This window comes from Elgaria multicarinata, chromosome 2, assembly GCF_023053635.1.
Source record: "Elgaria multicarinata webbii isolate HBS135686 ecotype San Diego chromosome 2, rElgMul1.1.pri, whole genome shotgun sequence".
Classification (NCBI taxonomy): domain Eukaryota; kingdom Metazoa; phylum Chordata; class Lepidosauria; order Squamata; family Anguidae; genus Elgaria; species Elgaria multicarinata.
In genome coordinates this window covers 43,850,797-43,876,984 of record NC_086172.1, presented here as the reverse complement: position 1 = coordinate 43,876,984, position 26,188 = coordinate 43,850,797, and the positions used below count along the sequence as shown (strand labels likewise).

General features: G+C 40.6%; 1 protein-coding gene across 1 annotated transcript; it reads left to right on the top strand.

Annotated features, from left to right (window-relative positions):
• The first annotated feature begins 1,058 nt into the window (after positions 1-1,058).
• PPIG (peptidylprolyl isomerase G) lies at positions 1,059-24,950 on the top strand. Its single transcript, XM_063116420.1, has 13 exons — positions 1,059-1,229; positions 7,247-7,325; positions 7,511-7,585; positions 9,771-9,878; positions 10,205-10,249; positions 11,864-11,951; positions 13,609-13,638; positions 13,739-13,878; positions 17,366-17,570; positions 19,957-20,127; positions 20,810-20,891; positions 22,233-22,369; positions 23,551-24,950. Exons 2-13 carry the CDS (start codon positions 7,265-7,267, stop codon positions 24,680-24,682), a joined length of 2,274 nt encoding a protein of 757 aa, XP_062972490.1. The 5' UTR covers positions 1,059-1,229; positions 7,247-7,264; the 3' UTR covers positions 24,683-24,950.
• The last annotated feature ends 1,238 nt before the right edge of the window (positions 24,951-26,188 follow it).

Here is a 26,188-nt window from a genome sequence, read left to right as displayed (position 1 = left end):
TCCCCACTGAATTTAAGGGGTTTGCTTCCAGGTAAGAAGGTATAGGATTGCAGCCTAATTAGTTATTAGTCACTTGTCGGTAACAGCTAAATATACTTTTGATATATTTCTGGAGGCAGAAATGGCACTTGTGATTTTATAAGAAAGGTTAAACTCACCAAAATCGCTGACAGCACTAACTCCTTAGTAAGTTTGCTTAGAATTGCAGCCTGAGAGATGAACCCTTCAGGCTGAAATTCCATAAACACTTGTCTGGAAGAAAGTCCCATTGAATTCAACGGGTCTTCTGAGCAGATAAATTAAGATTGCACTGCTAATCTGAGCATAGACTAGCATGTATACTAATGCACTGTCAGTAATTTTAGAATATGACTTCTCTTCCTTCAGTCCAGAGGCAAACAGTAGTCTCCCACAATATGTCGACATGATCATTCTGCACATTTATATTTAATGCAAAGGACCATTTTTTAAAAAAAGTTTAATGTCTTAATATAAGCACCTGATAACTTCACCAACGTGTCACCATAATGTGCCTTAGCAATGCTCCCTGTACAAGCAGGGGGGAAGAACATACGGTCAACAGATGTTGATGGACTGCATGAGCCCTAGTCAGCATAGTCAGAGGTGAAGGATAATGGGAGCTGCAGTCCATCAACATCTGGAGGGCCACACACTCCCTATCTCTGTTGAACAGGCGCCCCGTAGCCCAAAACAATTGCGTCCAACATGCCATGCACCGATGATGTTTTGTGTGAAGGGGCAGATGACTTGAAACTTTAATCCCTGTGGTTTGAGGGGACCTCATTCAAGTCGATAGAGAACCGAATCGAGGGCATCTCAATCGAGGGTATTCGGTACAGGAGCTCTCTCCGGCCTTAGGAAGAATTGCGTGTGCGCGCGCCAAAAGGGGCGGGAAGCGGCCCAGTTGAGCAGATTAAAGCGTTTTCCTCCGAGATAGCCGTTCTTCTCAATCTGAAGGGTGAGGCAATCTGAAGGGTGAAGCCTTGCCGCCTGAACCTCTGATTCTCTCTCACGTTCACTCTCTCTCTCTCGCGCACACCCCGCTCCCATCCGTTCCGCCCTCGCCAGCCACTAGCCGCTCCGGGTTTCCCGCTTCCTCCCCTCCTCCACTGACGCAGTCCGTGCTGCACCAGATCCTAACATGGCGGCGGCGAGGTGGTGAAGAGCGCGGCGGGAGGGAGATTCTGGGCCCAGGGAGCGCGGCTGGGGTGAGTGGCGAGCGGAGCCTCTGCGGAAGGGGGCCGCGGTTGCGTGGTCCGCAAATTTAAGGGGTCCCGTGAGGGAGAAGCGGGAGTATCTTCGAGCTATGGCGGTGGGGGTGAGGAGAGCGAGGAGGGGAGGGCTTGAGCTCTTCCAGTTTGAATCTGCCTCACGCTGGCCGAGGGTAGGGGAGCCTTTTTCTCAGCCAGACTCGGGACCTGGTACTAAGGGAGCGTCGCCCCCTCAACAAGTCAAGGGGTCGGGGAAAGGAGAGCGATAGCCCCTTCGCGGAGAGTGGCTGAGGGGAAATATGGGGCCCTCCTGAACTGGAGGGAAGGAGGGAGTGGAGTCGTTCTGCTATTGTGGAATGCAAACTTGGGGAGGCGCTGGCCGGTGATGGTGGTGGTGGTGGAGGAAATAGAGAGACGCCCCCCCGCCTTCCGAGTTTCCTGAACCAGTGTCTAAATAATAATAATAATAATAATAATAATAATAATAATAATAATAATAATAATAGACCCCACTCCCTCTTGCCTTCCCTCCAATTCAGGGAAATGTTTCAATGACGTTCTTCCGTGTGTAAAACGCGTTACCGTTCTCGATCAATGAAGGTGGGAGTTTGCAGCCCTGTAATTTGGGGGGAGAAGGGAAGGAAGGTGGCCTGGGAGTCGGTTTCAATAATAGCAAAGTAGAGAGGTAAGATGCAAATAGCAAGAAGTGGTGGAATAACAGACACAATGGGAAGAGGGGAGAACTAGGTGAGTACACTTCTACCCAGAGGAAGCACTTTGAGCACTCTATAAGTGTTTATATAAAGGCTGTGTATTATTGTTCCACCTGTACTTATTTTCACATGCTGTTTGCAGGGTGATAGCATGTACTTGATTTGTGTCAAATACTGGAGCTTACATGCTATCAGTTTTTATTTGGTCCAATACAAGGCACTTTTATTTGATACATGGACTACAGACTTGGCTTGTCTGAACTGAAAATTTGAAGTTCAGATAAGCATCTGTATGTACAGTGTAACATATATGATTTCTGTGTTCATTGGCCACATGCAATGATAAAATAATACATATACATTTAACAACAACAAAAAGTAACACGATTACTTTGGGAAGCAACTAAAGGAGGACATGATAGAGGTCATAAAATTATGTTGCCAATGTCATGTCTTAAGAAATTTACAAGCATTTAAAATATTTTTGAAGTAAAACTTTAAAGTAGTTAATAGAATATTTAAACTAAACTATACTGTGCACTTTATTAATCCCCCCAATCAAATATTTTAATTCAACTACATATGACTATTGGGAAAACATTTCAGATATTTATAGTTAATACAAGCTACTTTTTAGCGCTGTGTTTAACCACTTGCCTGATCACCATAGGAAACAAGCAATTTCATGCAGGTGAGTGAACAGGCTGGCAGAGGAGGGATGCTCCTCCACCAGCCCACTTCATATAAGGCAAGTCTTTTGCAAGCCTGCTAATAGCGTGCATTTCTATGCTGGATAGAAAGAGGAGCTTTCCCTCCTCTGTAGCCAGCATGGGAATGCAGGTTGCCAGCCTTTTAGCAAGCTAATTAAAAAATAAAATACAGACTAGTAACATTTTGTGGGCTTATTAAGATTGAGCATGATGACTTACACTTAATAAACCAATCAGGTCTATAGAGTTACAGCAGCAGAAAACATATCAGATTTTTTTTCTGGAATATTTTCTGATTTAAAATCCGCCCCCCCTAAACCCACATCACCAGCTGTATACCTCTGAATATGAGATGCTGGGGACATACTCTGGCCTTCATGCTTAGTGTGTAGACTTTCCAGAAGCATCCAGCTGTCCACTGTTAGAAACAGGATGCTGGACTGGATGGACTCTTGGCCTGATCCAGTAGAGCTGTTCTTATCCAATTAAAGGTGCCAACTGACATTTGGGGAATCCATTGTTTACAAACAGCTCTTATCTTAACGACATTTATTTGGGTATACATTTCATTGACTTAGTAAGTTTCCTCAAGTTCAGTGGGCCTTGCTGGTTTGTAAAGGATTGCAGCCTTAGCCCAGAACAAGTATATTACTTTTCTCTGTCAAACCTTGGTGGCTATGGTAATTCTTGATCCCCATTGTCAAAAGTTGTGATGAGCAATAGACCTAAAAGTTAACTCCTTTAGGAAAGAAAGCTCTTCTTCACAGCTAGAGTGCAGGACACATTTCTGTAAACAACAAATCATATGTTTTGTTTATTTAATGTTGCGGACTTTGAATGAGTACTCTTCCCTTCCCCATACTTACTCTCCCTACCAGAGCCTTATTGGCAAGTGTGCTGTAGGTGAGATGGTGCTAGGCTAGTGCTTACTGTAATACAGTGCTAATATTGTGTACCATGATGTGGTTTTGCCTCTAGTCTATTAAGCTAGCAATCAGTGTTATTAAGCTAGCCATGTTAGGCAGGCAGGAATGCTGCTAGCTGTGAACCCTTGTTGCTAATCCTCCTAAGACCTGGTTTGCACATAACAGTGGCACTTGGCAGCAAATCGTGGGTTAACTAACCTACAATTTGCAGGGACGCAAATAGCATGTGAGCCACTTCTGGTTTACAGCAATAACCTACAAACACTTTATTACATATTTATACTGCCAACAGCCTAGGCTCTCTGGGCAGTTTACAGCTAAACGATGTCCAAACTTGGATACTCTGGGCTGTTTGTCAGTTAAAAAACTCCTAACATTAACCCATGATTTGTTCATAAATTATCTTAGAATTGTTTAACTCGCAAATAATTTGTGTATGGGGTGTTTGTAGGTTGTTGCTGCAAACCAGATACAGCTCATGCTCATCCCAACAAATCATAGGTTACATGCAAACAGCTGTTACGTGCAAAGAGCCCCTATACGTCTCTCAGAAATGGGGTGTTCACTGCTTGTTGGAGGGACATGGGGCCATTACTGTATATTTGAATGATTCTTAAGACTTTAGGCAGGCTTCAGAATTAATGTCCATTAGTGTAAGTTGTATGCATCTATCTTTTAGTTGAATCGCTAGGAATGTTTGGGTTCCACATGTATTCTATATACTGTATATTGCATTAAACTGGAACTCATATTGCATGTAAATCAGCCCACAATCTTCAGTTTTCAAGTGACAAACTTTCTAGCTGTTTCATGACTCTGTATCTGCAATGATGATTTACTTATTCTAATACTCAGAATGAAAAACAAATTAAAAAGTTGATCAAACATTTTTTCAGTTTCGCATTTTCCATGAACATTGGTTTTCAGCCAATAATAATAATAATAAAACATTTATTTCTTACCCACCTCTCCATTTTGATCGAGGTGGGGAACAACAGTAAGTATAAAATACATAAAATACTGATTAAAAACATAGTATACATTGTTAAAACATCCTAAAAAACATCCTAAAAGCATTCCCTTCCCTGTCCATACTTGTAGCCCACTTGTATTTCCTGGATCTTGGAATGTCCTTGCCGCCCTCATGTATTTTCATTTCATTTCATTTATTATATTTCTATATCGCCCTATGGATAAAGCTCTCTGGGCTGATCACAAAAATTAAAAACCATTAAAATACATTATATAAATTAAAAACCAATTATATGAGGGCATAAAACAGATAGCAAACACAATCAGCCAGAGACAATCCAGGATCTGATCACAAAGACCCATTATATACTGCCTAATTTACACCTGAGATGTTGCACCAGCAGGGCTTATCAGGCCCACATGGCATCCTACTACCAGCTATAGGAGGGACATGATGCCTATGTTGGGCAGGCCTACCAGTCCTTCCATATTTAAGGAAGTATGCAATCTGTTTTCCTTCCTTGATTAAAGATGTGCTCATAGAAGATGTGGTTGGGAAGAATGATAGACGCAATAGGGAGAAGATGTGCATTACGCTGTGATTTTGGGAGAAACTCCATCGTTCTATATCTCACTTTTTAAAGGAGCTTTTACGTTTTCTGAATTCATAAGCTGACAAAAGCTTTGCTGATGCTGCATTAACTATGCAGCATCGCTGTTGCCCAGGGTGGGCATAACACCCTACAATTTCCTAATCATGGTTAGAAGATTGGGAATGTTCTGCAGGCTTGCATGTTCCTTCATCTGTCCTGCTCTGTTTTGCATGCAGTTTCTCGTCTTCTGCCTTTTCAGAGCTGACAGTAGCTATCATTGCATGTACAATGATCTTAATGCTAATTATTGTTATGAGCAAATACAAACCAGCATTTGCAACCATGTGCAAATTCTACATATACTATTTATATGTAATTTTATATGTTACATTTTTACAACATTAAAATATTTTTCAAAACTGTAAAGCACATGTACACTGAATGAAAGTGCACCTCCTTGACCCTTCAACCATTAATTTAATTCTTCAGATTTAAAGCCATTGCAGAAATGCATTCTCTTAGTTAATTTTAAACAATCCAATAAGAAGAGGTCAGAATGACGTGGTTCAAACAGTGGTTCCCATTGTTTGTTGGAGTGGGTCAAGCTTAAGTGCTCCTTCCTTCCTTTCCTCTTCAGTGAAGACTACCTTATTTTCCTCTGACATCCAGAGGTGGAAACTGGCGTAAGCACTTCCTACAAAGCAGAATTGCGAACCAGGATTAAACCATAGTTTGTGATCCTGGTTTGTAGAGGAACTTAAATCACAGTTACCTGCTCCGAATGTCAGGGGAAACCATGTGATTGCTCATTGCTTGTTCCTGCTCTAACAAACTATACACCCTTACACGTAAGTCCTTTGAATTAATTTGGGCTTACTTCTGAGAAGACATGTCTAAAATAGTACTTCATATCTTAAGAGTGTGAATACCCACTCCACCTAACCCATCTGCACATGCTCTGCTGTGCATAGTGGCTTTATTCCATGGCAGCTGCAAATGCAGGCAAAGAAAACTGGGAAGGCCAAATTAAAGGAATCTATAAGATATGAGACTTGAGTGCCGAAAGCATCCATAAGAAACTATTTACAAGCCATAGTTAAATTGTGTGGTTGCTCTTTCAAGTTGCAGCTAGCATGAATTAGTAACATAATGAGTGGATACAATCCTAGCCAAATCATTCAGTTTCAAAAATGTAATTAACCTTTTCCTGATTTCTATATTGATGAACTATCTATATATCTCTATAGATATAAATATCTTTAAGATCCACCAACTGGAGTGTGGCGCAACAGACATTCACTGGGTTCACATGATCTCTGTGGATACCTTCCTGAATATTCAAGTTGCGGCTTGTCGTGTCATCTGAATCTGGAGACTGCGTTATGCGAGGGTTAAACCCTTTGTTTAACCCTCGTATAACCCATAGTTCCCAGGTTCATAATACATGACAAGCTGCAGGTTGAATATTCAAAATGGGCACCTGCATGCGCCACAACACACTGTAGCTTAAATAAGCAATGATGGGCTTAAGTTAGTTCATGCAAACTGGCCCATTTACTTAGAATAAAATAATTAGGAGCTCAGGAATTTTCGTTGACTACCAACTAGAATGAAGATCATGGTCCTTCTACATAAAAATACACTCCTGGTTACTCCAAGCTTTTTTCATGACAACAGTATAATTTCAGGTGGTGCCACATTGAATTGGTGCCATATTTTTATTCTCTCCCTTCCCACTCCAACTGCTTGTAGATAATCCCCAGCATAATGAGGATAATCTGGTAAACACTTGGAAGTTGAATGTCGTGCAGTTCAGGCTTGTCTCATGTGCTCATATCTGCCATATTCAGTGCACTGCTCATCTGGAGGTCATGAGAATGATCACAACTCAAATACTTCTGTTCATCATTGCATCACTGTACTTACATCTTTAGTTCTACAAGGAAAACAACATATTTCTTATCTGCTCTTTCTTCATTTATTAGTGTGCCATGGTCTAGGTTCCACAATCCATTTTTTCCTTTTAAAATGCTTTCAAATTTAGCAGAACTAATTTCACTAGTTGAAATGGAAAACTTACAATTTGTAATTCTGTTACAGTCTTAAAATTTTGAAGCCATGGGAGTGAAAACCCAGAGACCACGTTGCTTTTTTGACATAGCCATCAACAATGTACCTGGTAAGAGAAATGCCACTGGCTTTAATATTGAATGTTGGCTCAAATCCTAAAATGCATGGTTAAGTCCAATTGCAATAAGTGTATCTTGGTCATGTGTGATCACTAAGGATAGCTATGTTTAGTGAGTATAAGTGCAATGTCTTAAATTATGTATTTTTAATCTTTTTGTTTCGATTTGCTTTTAGCTGGAAGAGTTGTCTTGGAATTATTTTCAGATGTTTGTCCAAAGACATGTGAGAATTTTCGCTGCCTTTGTACAGGTTTGTAGATATTTTCCTATAGTTTTATAATCTTATATTAGAATATGGTAGAGTAAGGTTTATTACTTGAGATCCACCAGACCGATTTTGCTAATTTTTGTTTTAAACTGAAGCTTGAGCAGTGTAGAAATGCAGAAAATGTTGAAACTTTGAAAAAGTTCAACACTCAAGCTTTAATAGCAATTAATTTCCTTCACACCAAACAGTCAGTGCAGCCCCTGTGCCAGTAGGATGATGGACAGCCCTGTTTGGCCAGTTAGTGTGCTGCGAAGGTGGGTCCCAGGTACAGCCACGCGGTTAGGCTTTTGCCGCCAGCAGGGAAGGGGATGGAGGCGGCCAATCAGGACATGCGAGGGATTGGTGGGGCCGTGCCACATGCATATTTTGGACGGGGGATTCACTATGCATAAGCCATATTTGCATTATTCATGAGCCTCTCTATGGTGGGGGACCGAGGGTTAAAAAAGTGGGAAAGGAGGACTATTAGTGCTCATGGAAACATGGGCCTTATGCTAGTCTATATAAGAATACTTTTGGTTAATGCTTAATACTAGAGATCTGTCAGACTGACTTTGTTCATTCTTTTTTAAAACTGTAGCTTGAGTATTGTAGATGTGCAACATACTTTGAAAGTTTGATAAAGTTCAATTCTCGAGCTTTACTAGCCAAATGTTTCCACGCTCTGGCCAGGAGCTTAAGGCAGTCGGAGAACGACTCCCACATAGCTCTGTGCCATGGAAGTGTGCAGGAAGAAAAACACAAAGGTGGGGACAGACGGAGGGCCTTGGGCTTTGCAAGTCGATTTTGCTCTCGGAGTGCACATATTGGCACCGGGGATAGGGGTAGAGGTGGCGGCAAATGCTCTGAGGTGGTGGTACAGGAGGAAAAGAAGCGGCTTCAAGATAAAATGAATTTTAAAATGTAGGGGAAGAGGGAAAGAGGTGGGCTTGAGGCCTGACGGGAAGAAGGGAATGTTGATCAGTGGCAACGGGTGTGAGGAAGTGAGGGTCAAAAGTTTTATTAAAGGGAAGTAACCTCCATATAGCTTCTGGAGGACTGACATAGTGGGAGTCAAGGAATCATAGAATAGCAGAGTTGGAAGGGGCCTACAAGGCCATCGAGTCCAACCCCCTGCTCAATGCAGGAATCCACCCTAAAGCATCCCTGACAGATGGTTGTCCAGCTGCCTCTTGAAGGCCTCTAGTGTGGGAGAGCCCACAACCTCCCTAGGTAACTGATTCCATTGTCGTACTGCTCTAACAGTCAGGAAGTTTTTCCTGCTGTCCAGCCGGAATGTGGCTTCCTTTAACTTGAGCCCGTTATTCTGTGTCCTGCACTCTGGGAGGATCGAGAAGAGATTCTGGCCCTCTGTGTGACAACCTTTTAAGTATTTGAAGAGTGCTATCATGTCTCCCCTCAATCTTCTCTTCTCCAGGCTAAACATGCCCAGTTCTTTCAGTCTCTCTTCATAGGAACAGTATGTTTTGCCCTCAGACTAATAGTGCCCATGGTGACATGAGCTTTACACTAGTTTACTATATAAAGCTTGTCCAGATTTAATTGTCTTTAGGTTCTTTCACACGGTACAGCAAAACAATAACTATGTAGTGAACCATAACGTGAATGACATACTTTTTGGAATTCATTTATGTGAAAAGCAAGAATTTTCAGTCCTGTAAAACTGACACTTGCTTTCTTCACTAGCTAACTAAGCGATTAGCATCCCAGGACTGAACACATAGGGCACACTCAAGCTAACCACAAATGCTCATCAGGATGTGGGACTTTAATTTTTTGAATAGTAGTTCCTCACATTTAGGAAATTCAAGAGAGTTTCAAAGCAGCTTGTAATATGGCATAAAAATAGACGTTCAATATGACCTGTGAAATGCGTTGCCCATCCCTAAAGTAATTCTCTGGATTTTGGCCATTATATAAGAGTTTCAATGAAAAAAAATGGTATTTACTTCCTATAATGTGCTTAAGATTTGGGTGGAAAGTAGGTGCTTCCTTTTTATTTAATCATTTTTAGTTGGTGAATACTATCTTTTTCTTTCTTTTATAGGCTTTGACAAGTAGAGTTACAAAATAGATCAAAACCTAATTTACAGTTTTAATTCTGTTGACCCCTGAGAAGTTTTCCTATTAAAGGTTAATGAGAGTTGAATGTTTTTCCCCTCTGCAGGTGAAAAAGGTACAGGAAAATCAACACAGAAGCCATTGCATTACAAAAGTTGTTTGTTTCATAGAGTTGTGAAAGATTTTATGATCCAAGGAGGTGACTTCAGTGAAGGTATGGCAGTGGGTATACTCATGATAGGGGCCTCTTTAAACCATTTTTAAGAAAGCAGAAGCCAAATGCCTTTCTAATGAACATTACTAAGATGCCAACTGATGTTTGTAAAAATTGTACACTTATAAAATATGAAGAAAATATAGAGCAGCTTCTGTTTCGTGGAAGTCTGTCTTTTAAGATTTCTCTAGATAAACAGAAATTAATATTCTTTATGGTAATATAATATTTACTGTGAGGGCTTTAAAACTGAGTAGAAACGTCAGAATTTATAATAAGTTGCAATCATTACTGTTATTTGTAATACGTTTTTCTTTTAATACAAGGAAATGGTAGAGGAGGAGAATCAATATATGGTGGCTTTTTTGAAGGTAAGAATAGTATCTTATCAAGATATCCTGCAACTCCCTGTCATTGCTGTTGGTTTAAGAATATGTATATTAAGAAAATTGTCTTTTATGGCCCCTAATATGCAGACAAAATTATTTATTGTCATAGCCTGCCCTATCCTTAAGACTCAGAGCAGGTGTCACAAGCTTTTCAATAATTATAGATTATTAAAATTCTCTCTCTCTTGAGGTCTCATAATACAGTAAGTGATTTACCAACTCACTTTTGCACCTCTGGTTGTACCTCTTTTGAGGTTGTAATTCCAATCTTATTGAGGGGCAAGACAGTCTTGTGTCTCGTATCCATCTAACCTTCCTTTGTCCTGCTCAGCCTAGCCTTTCCTAACACCCCTCCTGGCAAACTTGCTTCTATCCCAGCATCCTGAGAGAGAAAATAAAACATCACCCCAATCACTGTACAGACGCTTAATATAAGCAGAGAGATGGTTGCTTAAGTGGTAGTTGATCCAAGCAGGCCAATGGTGGGACCGTACTGTTTCTATCTTTCCCTTTACGAGCTGCAAGATGGCTGGTTGCTGATGCTTACTGACTAATCATAGTTCAGCGTGCTTTTTGAAAACTTGGAATTGTGTCGTGGTGTTAAAACTTTTTTTTGAAGTTAAATAAGGATCAAACTATTATGATTCAAAGCTGTTGTAAGCAAGTCTATTGCACAATACTGCATTTGTATAAATAATTGGAATTTCTGTTGTGTGTAGTTTTAATTTTCAGGATTATCTATTTTGTACATAGGAGTGTTTTTGAATGGCAAACTTTATTTCCTCTTATTGGTGCTGGGTTTTGCACACATTTATAAACAAAATAATTATCTTGTTTTCACAAAAACACACTGCTTGGGCTAATTGAATGAGAATTTAAGAGATTAATCCTAAGGTCCCTGGGCAAGCAACCCAGGAAGCTTAGGATAGCTCAGAAAATCCTTTCCGAGGTGGGAGACAGCGGTCTGACCTTGGAAGGGGGAGTCAGATCCGTTTCCTCACTGCTGGGATGGAGAGAACCACGCTGGATGCCACACCAAGGTCGAAAAATCAACTTTGAAGAGGAGGAAAAGGAGGTGTCCCAGTGGGTGGGGAAGGGAGGAGATTGCAGAGGATATGATGCTCCAGCCTCCTTCTCTCCCCCTCCAAAGTGCCCTTGCTAGATGGGCTGAAGAGCCCGTCTAGCAAAAAGAAAGGAGACCTCCGTTGCTCCTCCTGCCCTGCTGGCTGCAACCCGGCTGGGAATAGGAATCTCAGAAGTCTCTGAGTTTGGGGCTTCTGAGCAGTGAAGGCTCAGTCCCTTAAGTGCACTCTTCTTCAACAAATTCATTGAATTACAACATAGGCCCACTTTTGTTATGTTCATCTATCATATGATAATCTTGATTCAACAGAGTTGATCAGATAATAGTATTTATATTTTTGTGTAGTAGACTGAGAATTATGGTGTACGGTGCTTTTTTTTAACGTATTTGAATACTACTTGGCATTGCAATGATACCTTTGTGTAGTTTGACAGTCCTAATTTAAAATGCTAAAGAAATGCCAGTGCAAGGTAATACTTGGATTTCTGAAGTAATTGAAACGCTTTCTCTAGATGAAAGCTTTGCTGTAAAGCACAACAAAGAATTTCTCCTTTCAATGGCCAACAGAGGGAAAGATACAAATGGTTCACAGTTTTTTATGTAAGTATCATGCCAGCTCCACTGTGTTTCTTTCAGCATTTGGATGGTAGTCCTTACAATTTAAATTGTAAGAACTTTGAATCGTTGAAATGGCAAATTCCTTTTCTGTTTACAAAGTATGAATAAGATTCAAAATGTAACTGTGCTCTTAAATATTTATTTTGGAGGTAATAAATAGGATTAAATGATAGGATCATACGGAATAAATTTAATTATTTAGTTGTGTGTGTTAGAATCAAAATCAGCTATTCATTAGGGGAAGCTGTTACTGCTTTCTATCCCAGAAGAGATTTGTGTCGACCTGGTGCTCTAGCATTGGAAGTCTGGATCAGATCAGTGCCTGAATAGACTATTATTGAGAGCCCTGTGTAATCTGCTCTGAGCTTTCTAATGGAAAAGCTGGATATAGGTATAGCAAATAAAAGGCTGAGAGAGGCCATGCTTGTTTAGCACAGATATTCTAAATCTGTTAAGAGCAAGCTACTTTGTGTGTACAACAAGCCTTGCTGAATATCCCAAGGGTAACAAAAAGCCTGCTTAGATGCTTTGACCCAGGATTCTACCCATGGTGAAATTAGTAACAGGCCTGGGGTTTGAATGCCCGCTTCTTTGACTTTCAGTGTGGACAGAAGGTAACAAATGAATGGGGATAATCTCCCAGTTAGATCTGCCCACGGTGAGGGGGAAGTGAAGTATGCAGATCTGAGCTGTATTCTCTCTTCATCGCAGACTCTTATAATGGAACTAAGACATGAGTCTTCCTTATTGTGATGAAAAGATTCCATCCTTTTTCTTTAATAAGCTCCAGTCTGAACTGAGAGTTACCAGCTGCAACTAGATGGAGTTGTTGGTAGGGTAATATATTGAGAACTGCTGTGCCTTCAGAAATTTTGCCTTTCCTTCATCTCATTTCTCTTCCTACAGTTCTTTGTCCCACTCCTATTTTAGTCTCTATTTTTGCCTCTGTGACTCTTTAGTTAGGCTAGTTTCTTGCTTTGAGAGGAGTGATTATTAATGCTGACTATCAACTGAAAACACTTACTTGCTTGATTATAAGTTCAATTTGAGAGATTCTGGTGCGGTATTTTATCTGGGTGTAAACACTTATAATCCCAACCACATTAGGAAGGTTATGCTTCTGAAAGCAGGCAACATGTCTTCTCATTTATTGAAAGAGACTATGGCCTAGTTCTCACTGAGGTGGTAAAGCTATGTCCGAGCTGTACCACTTCAGACTGCAAGCTGAGGGCTCACATCACTGAATACAAAACATTCCCTCCACAGAGAAAATAAGATGCCAGGGAGAATGGTTCTCTTTTAGCCTTTTTCATGGCATCTAATTTTGTGTGCAGAAATTGCTTTGTATGTAGGAGCATCCAGTGATGTGAGTCTCCCCCCTCCGGTACAGCTTGGAAACAGGCTTGCCACCTCAATGAGAACTTGGCCCATATAACATGAATGTGTAAAAATTACACATAATATTTAATTTAAAGCCAAGTGCAACTTTTTAATGTATTGATATTTGAATTATAGCTTCTATGCCTTTGAATATGTTTGTATCTGCTACTTTGTAGCATAATACACCACATTTATCCCCACCCCAGATACTAATATTACCTTTCTTTTGTTAAATTCTTGCTCTTGGTGTCATCAAAAGAACAACGAAACCTACCCCTCATTTAGATGGGTAAGTGTCCTTGCATTTCTTAACTTGATAACTGGATACCTACTTGAAATTTTTGAAAGCGGTGCCAGTCAGCTTTTAAAACTAAGCTTTAATCATTTAGGCTTCATGTTGTGTTTGGACAAGTAATCTCTGGTCAAGATGTTGTAAGAGAAATAGAAAACCAGAAAACAGATGCATCTAGTAAACCTTATGCTGAAGTACGAATAATGAGTTGTGGAGAGCTAATTCAAAAATCAAAAGGTAAGATTGAAATACCTATTCAATTATTTCTAAAGGTGCCTCTCTATTCAATTATTTCTAAAGGTGTCTCTCTTCTCGATTTTGTAAGAGGTATTCATCAGATCTGACTGGGAGCAGTTACTGAATTTTTTGATACAGACAACGTATTTAATGAATAACAAGTGGGGCCTGCAACAAAATATTGCAGTCTATCTCTATCCCCAAAACTGATTGCTCTTGATCAAGGCTGCAGACAAAAAGCCATCCCCCCCTTCCAAGTTACTATAGGCTGTTAGTGCAAGCCCGCCCCCTCCCCCCCCAACCATTTTCCTGTTTTTCTTTTCTGACACAACATTCTGTGGCTCCTCGAGACCACTGTATTGGGTTTATTTATTTTTCTTTTACCCTTTCTTTTCATGTACAACCTTCTATACTTCTGTTTACCAGGGGAGCTCCCTCAGTATGTAGAGCCCACTACCTTATTTGTTACTGGCCTTGTTTCACTTCCAGACTGTTAGGCGCTCAACCACACAAGCTCACTATTAGAGGGTACAATGGGGCCCTCCAACCAAACATTGCTGTGTACCCCTGGCATGTGTGTTGCCTAAGGGGGCTACTGGCTTAGGGTTGAGGGAGAAGTTCTCCCTCTGTAGAGAGGTGGCACCTGAATGCCCCTTATACTTCGCCCTACCCTTGTCCTTTCCCATCTCCTCTGCTATTTGTGCAGTCTTCCCTTCCTCTCTTCCTCTGCTCTTGCCTCACATTTTCTCCTCTTATCCTAGAACTTTGTGCCTCCTTTTCTGGATAATGTCACCCAATTACTGTTCAATCTGCGCTGGCTCCCAGTTTGTTTCTGAACCTAATTCAGAGTGCTGGTTTTTGTCTTTAAAGCCCTAAACAGTTTAATACTAGGATATTTTAAGGACCGCCTTCTTCCACAAGATCCTCTAATCTTCAGTAGATGTGTCACAAGTGCACAGAGCAGAGCCTTTTTGGCTGTGGCACCCAGATTATGAAGGACTCTTTCTTAAGAGGTCTGCCTGACCTCCTCTTCAGTGGCATTTTGACATCCAGTGAAGATTGCCGTTTTGTTGTGCCTTTGCTCTGGATTATTTATGTCTCCTTTGTTGGTACCAATGCTTTGATGGTTTTGTTTGTGGGTTTTTTATTGCTGCTCACATTTTTATTGTGTTTTGAATATACTGTTGCTTTATGTTTTGTACTGCTTTGAGGGCCCTTCTGGATGGAAGGCTGACCTATAAGTTTCCTTGCAATCTGAAAATATGTATGTACTGTATTTTATATGTGTGTGTATATGCGTTATGTGTCTTAAGTCTTTTCTACAGCAAAACCAACACTTTGGAAATATGCCATCTTCACTGTTCTATAAGTGCCACATTGGCTACAGTACCCTTTGATTCACATCGGAGCAAAGGAACAAGGTGGAAGCTGAAATGTTTTGGTTTAAAACGTTAATATTTCTATTGTGTAGTCACTGTAATAACTATACGGTTTAAATTACTAACTTCAACCCTCTGGAATCCAGAACAAACTTGTCTGAAGTGCTTTTAAAATTGTGTGTGCTTACAAAAACTGTTCCATGAAACTAATTATTTATTTAAAACAGGGGTGGACAACATGAAATTCCCAGTGGCTGCAAAAAAAATATCAGTGCACTATAAGCTAAAGTTGTCCTTTCTATCCCTCTGTAGCAGTTTGCTGATGAAATTCAGTGGTGAGCCACTGGGGTTTTTTTTGCCACTACCAAAATTGGTGGTGTGGCGACAGCTGGAGAATAGCCTTCAAGGGTCCAAAGTGCCCCCTAGATCCCCAAAGTTGCCCACCTCGATTTAAAATATTTTGATGATATCTTTAATGGCAAAAGCCTTTCTAAGGTGGTTCCCATACAATCACGTATAATAATAAAGTAGCAAAAATGTATAAAATCAGTAATCACCAGCAATAATAACAACATCCAGCCCAGACAGTACTAGAATCTAACACACAATTGTAGATAAAATTCAAGAAAAAGCCTGAGGAAATCAACGGTGTTCAGAGCTTTCCTAAAAGACCATAATGATGAGGCCTGACAGACCTCAGGTGATGGTCTATTCCGATGGTCTATTCCAGATATGTGAGTCCACTGTGGAAAACGACCTTTCTTTTGTACTTGCCAACCTAGTTGCTCAAAGGCAGGCAAGTGAGAAGGGCCTCCGTTGCTGATCCAAAAGTGTAGGCAGGCAGATATGGGTAAAGGCAGTCCTTCAATATTTTTTGTAGTGGCCCCACAGTGATTACTGTAATAAATTATCTTAATCTGGTACTGAAAGGATATGTGCCATTGTGGTGAGTGAAGGATGGTTGACAGTAAGCAGAACTGTGCGGTGAAAGATGCCTGTGTGATCAGCTGGTTTGCAAAGAGCTGAGATCTTAAAAGCTGAAGATTGAACTCAATAAAATGACAATAAGATTGAAATGACAAGTGTGCATCACATCACAACAGCATAAGGGCTCAGCTGATATCCAGAGTTGAGCAATGAGACAAGAGAGGTTCTTGTAACCCACGTAAGGCCAGAAAATCCATGCAAGGAGGAGACAGTGCAAGGGAAGCAAGAAAGGTAGAATACTTGCAGTTATGGGGACATAAAACATTACATAGATAAGATGAGCAAGGGAAATAAGAAATATGTGCTTTGATTTGTAGTATCATTGAAACTGGCTGCTTGGGAATGGTGTGGAACTGTGTTAGTAAGGGAAATCAGACCTTTTTAGCAGACATAGTTGCTTTATAATAATCAGTGAAATTGTTAATCAATTTTTAATTGATTATTCCCACTTACTATAAGTGGTAGTCTTCTTAAAAGGCATGGCTGGTATCAGAACCAGACAAACTGGGTTACAACTATGATCCAACTTGGCTCCCTGTTGTATTCTGCCTGTGACAATAGATGACATTGAAAGCTTCAGAAGAAGGTGATGAAGTATAATTAATGACTTGCTAAGTTTCTTTCTGGCTTATGTTTGCATTGTGTCCAAAATATGACTTAGTAGCAGTTTATGTCAAATTTATTTAATGTATTTATTATATTTCTATACTGTGCTGTTCTTAAAAAGAAAAAGAGGATGTTGAAAATCTAGCCAAAGAAAAATTAGCATTATCCTGTTTCAAGCTTATAGTTCATTATAATACTGTATATTACAAAATGTTAGTGTTAAAATTGTTTACCAAGCTATAGGGTTGGCAAGAATTTTTAAAAGGCTTTTGGGTTACTGCAATGCAAGGTGTTTTGAAAGTGTAAGGCATGTTGTAGTCTCTTCTTTACAAATAGATCAGAAGTATTTCTTTTATTTATTCAATTTATGAGTCACCCTATGGCTGAAATAAACCTCTAGACAGCTATGGCTCCATGAATTTAGCTAAACACATTTGCAAACATTTAAAACATTTTTCGTTTGGGCTTTTTGTTGTTGTTGTTGGTAAATACTTGTCTGTTGCTTTAATTTCAAGCCAAGAAGGAAGAGAAGAAAAGGCGCAAGTCATCTTCCTCATCTAGTGATTCAGAAAGTTCAAGTGATTCAAAATCTTCTTCTGATTCGTCATCTGATTCTGACAGTGCTTCTGAAGAAAAAACAAAGAAGAAGAAAAAGAAGCACAAAAAAAATTCCAAGAAGCATAAGAAAGAAAAGAAAAAGAGGAAAAAAAGCAAGAAGAGGTATTTTGGTGTGTGTGTGTGAAAGTACTAGAAATCAACTGTCCTATACAACAGTTGTATAGAATTTAATACAGAACTGCTCGAAAGTATCAATGACCCTTTATTTATTTATTGCATTTGTATACAGCCCCGTAACCGAAACACTCTAGGCGGTTTACATAAGATTAAAACACTTAGAAACAATATACAAAAATTAAAAACCACAAAAAACATACAATATACACATACGTTTAAAACCCTATAACAACTTAAAAAAACTATGAGCCTAAAAAACAGATCCAGGCTCATCACATATTGCTAAATGCCTGGGAGAAGAGAAAAGTCTTAACGTGGCGCCGAAAAGATAACAGCGTTGGCACCAGGCAGGCCTCATCAGGGAGATCGTTCCCCAGTTGGGGGGCCACCACAGAGAAGGCCCTCTCTGTTGTTGCCGGCCTCTGAGCTTCCCTTGGAGTAGGCACTCGGTGGAGTACCTTAGATGTTGAGTGTAGTGTACGGGTAGGTTCTTGTCGGGAAAGGCGTTCCATCAGGTATTGTGGTCCCAAGCTGTGTGTAAGGCTTTATAGGTTAAAAACAGAACCTTGAATCAGGCTCGGAAACATACAGGCAGCCAATGTAAGCGGGCCAGAGTAGGTCTTATATGCTCAGACCTTCTGGTTCCTGTTATCAACCTGGCCGCTGCATTTTGCACAAGCTGCAGCTTGCGAACTGTCTTCAAAGGCAGCCCCACATAGAGTGCATTGCAGTAACCTAACTTGGAGGTTACCAGAGCATAGACAACTGAAGCCAGATTATTCCTGTCCAGATAGAGGTGTTCCTGGGCCACCAACCGAAGTTGGTAGAAGGCACTCCATGCCTCTGAGTCCACCTGAGCCTCAAGTGACAGAGATGGTTCTAGGAGAACCCCCAAGCTACAAACCTGCTCCTTCAGAGGGAGTGCAACCCCGTCCAGAACAGGTTGAACATCCTCCATCTGGTCAGCAGAACCACCCACTAACAGCATCTCAGTCTTGTCTTAACTGAGTTTCAGTTCATTAGCCCTTATATCCAGTCCATTGTTGCGGCCAGGCACAGGTTCAGCATATCCACAGCCTCATCTGATGAAGTTGAGAAAGAGAAATAGAGCTGCATGTCATCAGCGTACTGATGACAACGCACTCCAAAACTCCAGATGACTGCACTCGACGGTTTCATGTAGATGTTGAACAGCATGAGGGACAAGACTGACCCCTGCAGAACCCCATACCTGGGAATCCATGGGCCGAGCAATGTCCCCAAAGCACCACCTTCTGGATCCGACCCGTTAAGTAGGAGCGGAACCTCTGCAATGCAGAGTACCTCCCACCTCAGTCGTCAATGGTATCGAAAGCCACTGAGAGATCTAGGAGAATCAACAGAATCACACACACCCTGTCTTTCTCCTGACATACAGGCGAGCAAGGCTGTTTCCGTACCAAAACCAGGCCTAAAACCCAACTGAAATGGATCCAGATAGTCGTCCCCATCCAATAGTGCCTGGAGCTGACTCAAGGAACTTGCCCAGGAATGGAACATTTGCTACTGGCCTATAGTTATTTATTGCATTTCTATACCGCCCAATAGCCGGAGCTCTCTGGGCGGTTCACAATCTAAGTTATTAAGATTTTCCAGGTCCAGGGAAGAGTTCTTCAGGAGTGGTCTCATTACTGCCTCTTTCAGGCAGCCCAGGACCACTCCCTCTTGCAAAGAGACATTAATCTCTTCTTCGGCCAGGCAGTTGTTCCATCACTGCTAGCTTTTATTAGCCAAGAGAGGCAAGGATCTAATACGGAGGTTGTTGCACAAACCTGTACAAGCACCTTGTCAAGGTTCTCGAGCTGCACCAATTGAAACTCATCCAGGAAAACTGGACAAGACTGCTCTGGATACCTTGACCCATTATCCCTTGTCATTTTCTTGTTCAGGTTTTTGTGAATCTCCAAAATGCTCTTTATCAAAATATGATTTCTGAAATAACTGCAACCATGGTGACTATCAGTATAACTTAAAATGAAATCTGAGCTATGTAGAGAGCAATCCTGTGGTTCGTGGGAAGGTGTCTCTGGGCCTTGCAATATTGTGAATCTCCCTCTCCACACTTGATGTAGTTAGGACTGCTTCAAGTGTGGAGAGGGAGGTTCTCAATATTGCAAGGCCCCTGGCACACCCTCTCAGGGACCATACAGTTTTAATGCTGCTTAACTTTGTGGCAGAGTACAAATTAAAATAATTAACACCTTTGGTGCATCTTCCCGCATAGGTTTCTTAAATATAATTAATGCGAGATGCCTGGTTTGAGATGTGCAAATTGCAAAATAGCATATGTTTAAAATAGACATGAATAACTTTTGTTCTTTTACAAATGAAGCTCAGCTAGTGAAAGTGAAACAGAAAAACCTGAATCACAGCAGCCACTTTCTACTGTCCGTCCAGAAGAGATTCCTCCTGTCCCAGAAAACAGATTCCTCATGAGAAAAAGCCCTCCTAAAATAGATGAAAAGGAAAAAGAGACAAAGAGCAGGGAAAAGGAAAGGGAGAGGTAAAGTTATGTGTGTTTTTCATGATTTCATGTTAATGCAGTTATGCATTTAATGCAATTTGTGGTCAGTTTGAATTACCTATATATTGATTTAGGTTATCTGCTGGATGCTGACATATGTTAGTTTTACCCTACCCAGTGCCTGTTTACCCTACCCTGTGCCTGTTTGCTTTCTCTTCCCCTCCTTATTGTTTTATTATGGTTTTTTTAGAATGTAAGCCTATGCGGCAGGGTCTTGCTATTTTATTGTTTTACTCTGTACAGCACCATGTACACTGATGGTGCTATATAAATAAATAATTATAATAATAATAATATGAAATGCTTCAAATAAATTTTATATTCTGTGTAGTTATTGCAATTGACTGTATTAAACGTCTCTTACAAGGAAGAAAAAAGTGTTCTTCCTATATCCACTGATTTCAGGGAAATATTCACATGGTGTATTTAGGACAAGCATTTCAACATCGACTTTTTGTAAGGTTGATCTTGATTTCACTGTCTTCAAAAACAGCACAATTGTACGTTTGAGTTCTTTCCCGTGGATTAAATATTTAGTCAACTATTTCTGAGTACGTGCAGTTTGAAAGCTTCAGGAATACATTACTATAGAAGAAAGTGAAAAATCGCCTTCAGAGTCATCCCAGAACTGTAGTGAAGTATTTCTGTTCTTATTTTCTAGCAACCTGTCGAACTGTCAGTCATATCAGAGAAGGCTGTTGGTGACTAGATCTGGTCGGAAAATAAAAGGAAGAGGACCAAGGGTATGTTTGGCTTCTTATGATCTGTGGGTTTTTTTTTAAACTTTGGCTAATATCCTTTAATACACTGATCTTGACTCAGTTTCACAACTATGAAAATGGTTCTTCCTTTTTTTTTATTTATGGAAACACTTTTTTGGTGGGAGGATGAATGCACATTTGCAAATTTGTGGAAACGTGCAAATTTGCAGTTGCAGGATTGGGAACACACTAAACCATTTCTGCTAGCATTGCCCGTGCGGAGAAATGTGCAATTGCGCTTCAGCAAATGAACACTCTAGTGCTTTGGGGAATCAGCGAAAGAGCTCTACAGCTCTGTATGAAGTTTGGTCCTGATCCTGCAAACCTCCACCCTCTTTTTCATGCACCTGGGTTATTTGCTCCTTGGTGAATAATTGTGCTGGGTTTTCTTGTTGGATCATGTGCCTCCCCAGTGGGTGAACTGTGTTTGAAGTCTGGTGCCGATCTTGCAACCCTCCAAGGCTTTCTAGCTGCCACCCCCTTTTGGTGCACTTGGGATTTCGCTCTTTGTAGCTCCTGCTGTGATGTAATCAGTGGGATAAACAGCATCACTGCTCAGGCGAGAGGACTGCAGCAAGACAGGGAGCGGGTGGGTGGGTGGAGGATTAGATTAGGCACAGTAGCTAAGCACAATAGCTTATTCGGTTGGTCATGTGGTGAGGCTTCGTGGACTAATTCTAAACTAAGATACTGCCCCTAGCTTCCTAAGCCATTGTGGACTAAAATGATGTCCGAATGTGGCCTTTTTGTTGGAATTGAACATTAGGGACATAATTAGTGAAAGTTATGCCAGTCCCATTGATTAGAGTGGGAAAGATTTGAACATAACTCCCCCATTGTAGTCAATGAAACTAAAAAGTGCTTAATTTTAGCTGGATCATGCCTAATCTGTTTGGATTTTAACTGATATGACAATTTTGTGAAATCTTGCCCATGAAAAATATTCTCCCTAAATAATACATTGACTGATGATAAATGTATTTTTTTTAATTACAAATTAAATGAGTAACTGATTATGAAATGTCTTCCTCAGTTGAGGATTATAAAGGTTTGTATTGCTGGTACAATGTATAATTCGGAACAAGACACAATGTCAAAAATAAGATAATTTAATTTACTAGGTTTGAGGTGGGACTTTATCAGATTCCACAGCGAAACAAAACTTAACATTATTCTTTGCTTTCAAATTTATAATTAAAAAATGTATTTTCTCTGCTTTGGGTGAAACAACTTGCCAATAGATGTATGATAGTTATTAAATGGGTTATTTAGTGTAAACAGAAAGCCAGTTTTTAGCTAACATTCTCTTTCCCGTTTTCAAAGCGCTACCGGACCCCTTCAAGATCCAGGTCAAGAGATCGTTTTAGACGCAGCGAGACTCCTCCACACTGGAGACAAGAGATGCAGAGAGCTCAGAGAATGAGAGTATCAAGTGGAGAAAGATGGATAAAGGGAGACAAGTAAGATGTGATAAAAAGAAACTTGCTTTTCTATTCTAGTGTAGCAGTGTGGCTGGAATGCAAAATAGTACAATTTCTCAAATACAGCAGTACTCATTTTTGCACTATATTAGTGACTTTTGGTGGCTTTTTCCACTTCCACTTCCTCATTTGTAATCTTGCCTTAGAGTTATGGGCAACAAAATTAATAATAATAATAATAATAATAATAATAATAATAATAATAATAATAAAATCATTGGATTGGATCCAGATTTAGGCACATGCAACAGGGATGACAGAAGCAGGTTTCCCTGCCCCCTCCTCCCCATAGTAGCCAACGGAGCAGCTAGGGCTGGATCATGGGACCAAAGTCCAGGGCCCCACAGCTTAAATCCCCTCCAAGGTTAAATGAGCAACAGAGCATGGCAGGAGATGGGGCAGTGGCAAACAAGCCCAGTGCCATCTCCCGGGCCAGCGTAGGCATGCCAGGGCCCTCTGGGGCTGCCTTTGCTTGCCACAGCAGCCTTTCTTTTCTTTTCTTTTCTTTTTTCTTTTCAAAATGCTATAGTTGTGGAGATCAGAGCAGCAGAAACAAAGTCAGTTTTATTTCTGTAGTCATGATCATGCTATTATTTATGTGAGTTTAAAATGTGAAAGTGCACATGCTCAGACTATTTCTTGTGTTTGGCAAACAGTTCCTGTTTTTGTTTAACTTACCAAGTTGTAAAGCGTGGAATGACACTGTGGGGGTGCAGAGAAGCAAAATATGGGTTGTCTGCTTCACAGCTGAAGTAATACAACAAAACTGTCAGATGTGCAGCCTTCATAAGACTATGGTCCAAGATCTAAAATTACCTAGCTGCACCAATGTTAGTAGCCCCCACAGAAGGTACCTCCATCCAGGTTTTGGAGTATCCCTCCTTCCCACTCAGCCCCTACCACCATCACAACCTGTCACATTCAATAGGGTTCCTCTGTGTAGCATTTTCAAGAGACTGGAGAGGTTGCTGTTGGGGCGGCGGCGGCGGCGGCAGAGGCAGAGCAGTCAGTTTCTGCCAGCCTCATTGTATCTGAATCCAACCTATTATGTTTATAATGCAGCTTCAATTACTGAGTTGACTTTCCCCCCACTTACTTCAAAAGCTTTCTTTTTTTAAAAAAAGTTTAGAATGCATAAAGCATTTTTTCTTTCTTTCAAGGGGTGAAGTTAATGAGAATAAGAAGGATGCTGCAAATCAGAAAAGCCCAGGGAGAGGAAAAGAAAGAAAAATATCTGACCACAGGCAAATTTCAGAGAGCCCTAATAGAAGGGAGGAAAAGGAAAAGAAAACAAAAGACCACAAATCTGGCAGTAAAGATAGAGAGACAAGGAGAAATTCTGAGAAGGACGATAAGGACAAACATAACAAAAATAAGGCCAAAAAAAGGGCTAGATCCAAAAGCCAGAGCAAAAGCAAAGAGGTGTCAAAAAGTAAGGAGCGGGACTCAAGGCACAGCAAACATGAAGAAAAGAAAATACGATCCGGAAGCAAAGAGAGGGACTATGAGAAAGAGAGGGACAAAGAAAAATATAATGACTTCCACGGGAGAGAAAGGAGCAGAAGTAAAGAAAAAAATAAAAGGGGAGGATCTAAAAGTAACGGTCAGAATCATACTAAAAGTAAAGATAGGGAAAAACATGCAAAGTCAAAGAGTAGAGAACGTGAGCAGTCTAAAAGCAAACACAGCTCAAATAGTAAGACCAGAGAGCGAAGCAAAAGCGGAGATAGAGGAAAGCGAGCCAGGTCCAGAAGTAAAGAACGAGATCGCAGCAGAAGTAAAGATTACTCGAAACACAAAGATAAGGATGTAAAAAGAAGAGGGAGGTCAAGGAGCAGAGACAGAAAAGGCACACCAGAAAGATCTAAAGGTAAAGAAAACAAGAGGAGGAAGGAGTCACAGAGCTCCGAGAGGGAGGAGAGCCGGAGTAAAGACCGGCATCGGAATCAAGAGCACAGAAGTTCTCACAAAAAAGAGGATGCTGAGAAAAAAAAGCGTTCAGAAAGCCGTGACAGTAGTAGCTCAGAGACTAATAAAAGCAAAAAGGCGAGTCGAGATCAGGATAAAAGTCCTGACTCAAAGAAGAGACGAAGCAGCAAGGACAACGAATTGAAAAGATCATCTTCTCGCAGGAGTAAGGAAAAGGAAAAGGACAAAGACAGGTCCCGTTCCTCAAAAGAAAAAGAGATCAACCAAAAATCAAAGAATCAGGAGAGAGAACGTGCCCATGGTAAAGATAAAAAATCTGATCATGAATCAAGTGCTGGAACTGATGAAGACAGACATGGATAAGTTTATGAACTTATTGTTTCCATTCTGCCTCCAGGTTCTAGAGACATGTTGGGGAACACTTTTTTTTTAATGTGGACTTCAGTTTGGTCTTTTGATAATCCACAACCTGGATCATTTGTACTGCTAAAGTTTTAATAAACTTGAAATGGAAAAAAATGTTTTATGTGTAATATGGTGTGCTGTGTTTTAATATTTCATGGTTTATGTATACTACTTCTGTGCTATCAGAAGGAAACATACTGTATTGCATTTACATTTTAATTTAGATGGCTCACTGCAAAAAGCAGGTTGGGCTGAAAATAAATTTAATTTCTTTGTATCAGTAGAATTCTGCCTACTCATGTCTCCAGGAATTGCTGTTATGGTAACAATAAATAACATTATGTTAACGTTGCAGAACTACAATAAGTAGACAACAAGAGTACAGAGTATAAGGAGTGGAGAACAGAAGAAGGAGGGATTTTCTGCAGTTTGAATATTTTGATGAAGGTACCTACTTTGCCCTAAATGTTAACATTGTTGTTGCAATCAGGAAAAACATCAGTTCCTTTGTTCTCTGGAATCGCCATTTATTCTGGATGAAATATTTTGGTAGAAGCAACTCTTTTAAGAAATGCTTGTGTGTTCCTGGGTATCCTCCACCTTAGTGATAATTCATACTTACCTGTAGCAGTGCTATGTTCCTGTGTCTTGTCTCCTGTGGAAGATTGAACTTTGCATGCTTTATTTGAAAGGGAACAATTCTTCCAGAAAGACCGGGGGGACGGGGGACGGACAGTTTCACTGAATTTGACTGAATTGTAAGTAGGTTCCTTGTGCTTCCTAATTCTCTCCATTAGCTACTATCTCTTCTCACAAGCACTTTGCTTGGACCCAGCACTTGTTCTGGACATTGAGTACAGTGGATTGTATCCAGTGGTGGCCTTGCCTTAACAGAGAGTGCTTCTGCTCACACAAATCAGGGCACCCAAGTCTCCCAATCTTGCCTATCCACATAAGCCACCCATCCCCTCTGAAAAGCTGCTCCTGGGGGTTGGAGGCTCCTCTGGAACAAAACATGACATGGCACGGAAGGCTGAAGTAGTTAGTGGGGGATCAGCAAAAAATTGGTGCCCGAACCTGCATAAGTACATTCACTTTTGGCTAAGGAAAGGGCACAATTGGATGCATGAATATGTTTAAATGTGAACCATATATTTCACTTTTCTCCTGCTGAAAGAAACAAAAGTAATGAGAAGGAAGCTATTTTGCTCTAGCCTATGTTGCAACTGTCATTTCTGCTTTCTGATGCTTCTAGCAGATGAGAGTGACGTGCTACAAAGAGCAGCGAAAAGGGCAAAAGTACCAGGAGATAGAATAATCCTATTTGGGCATTTTTCAGAGAAATGTAGGTGTATGATGGTTCATAAAGACGTTAAGGTCTTTAACAGATACTAGACACGTGGGAACAAACTGCATGCCCTTCCCCTACCCTGTTTGAAATGAGAGGAGTGTGCTACATGGTCA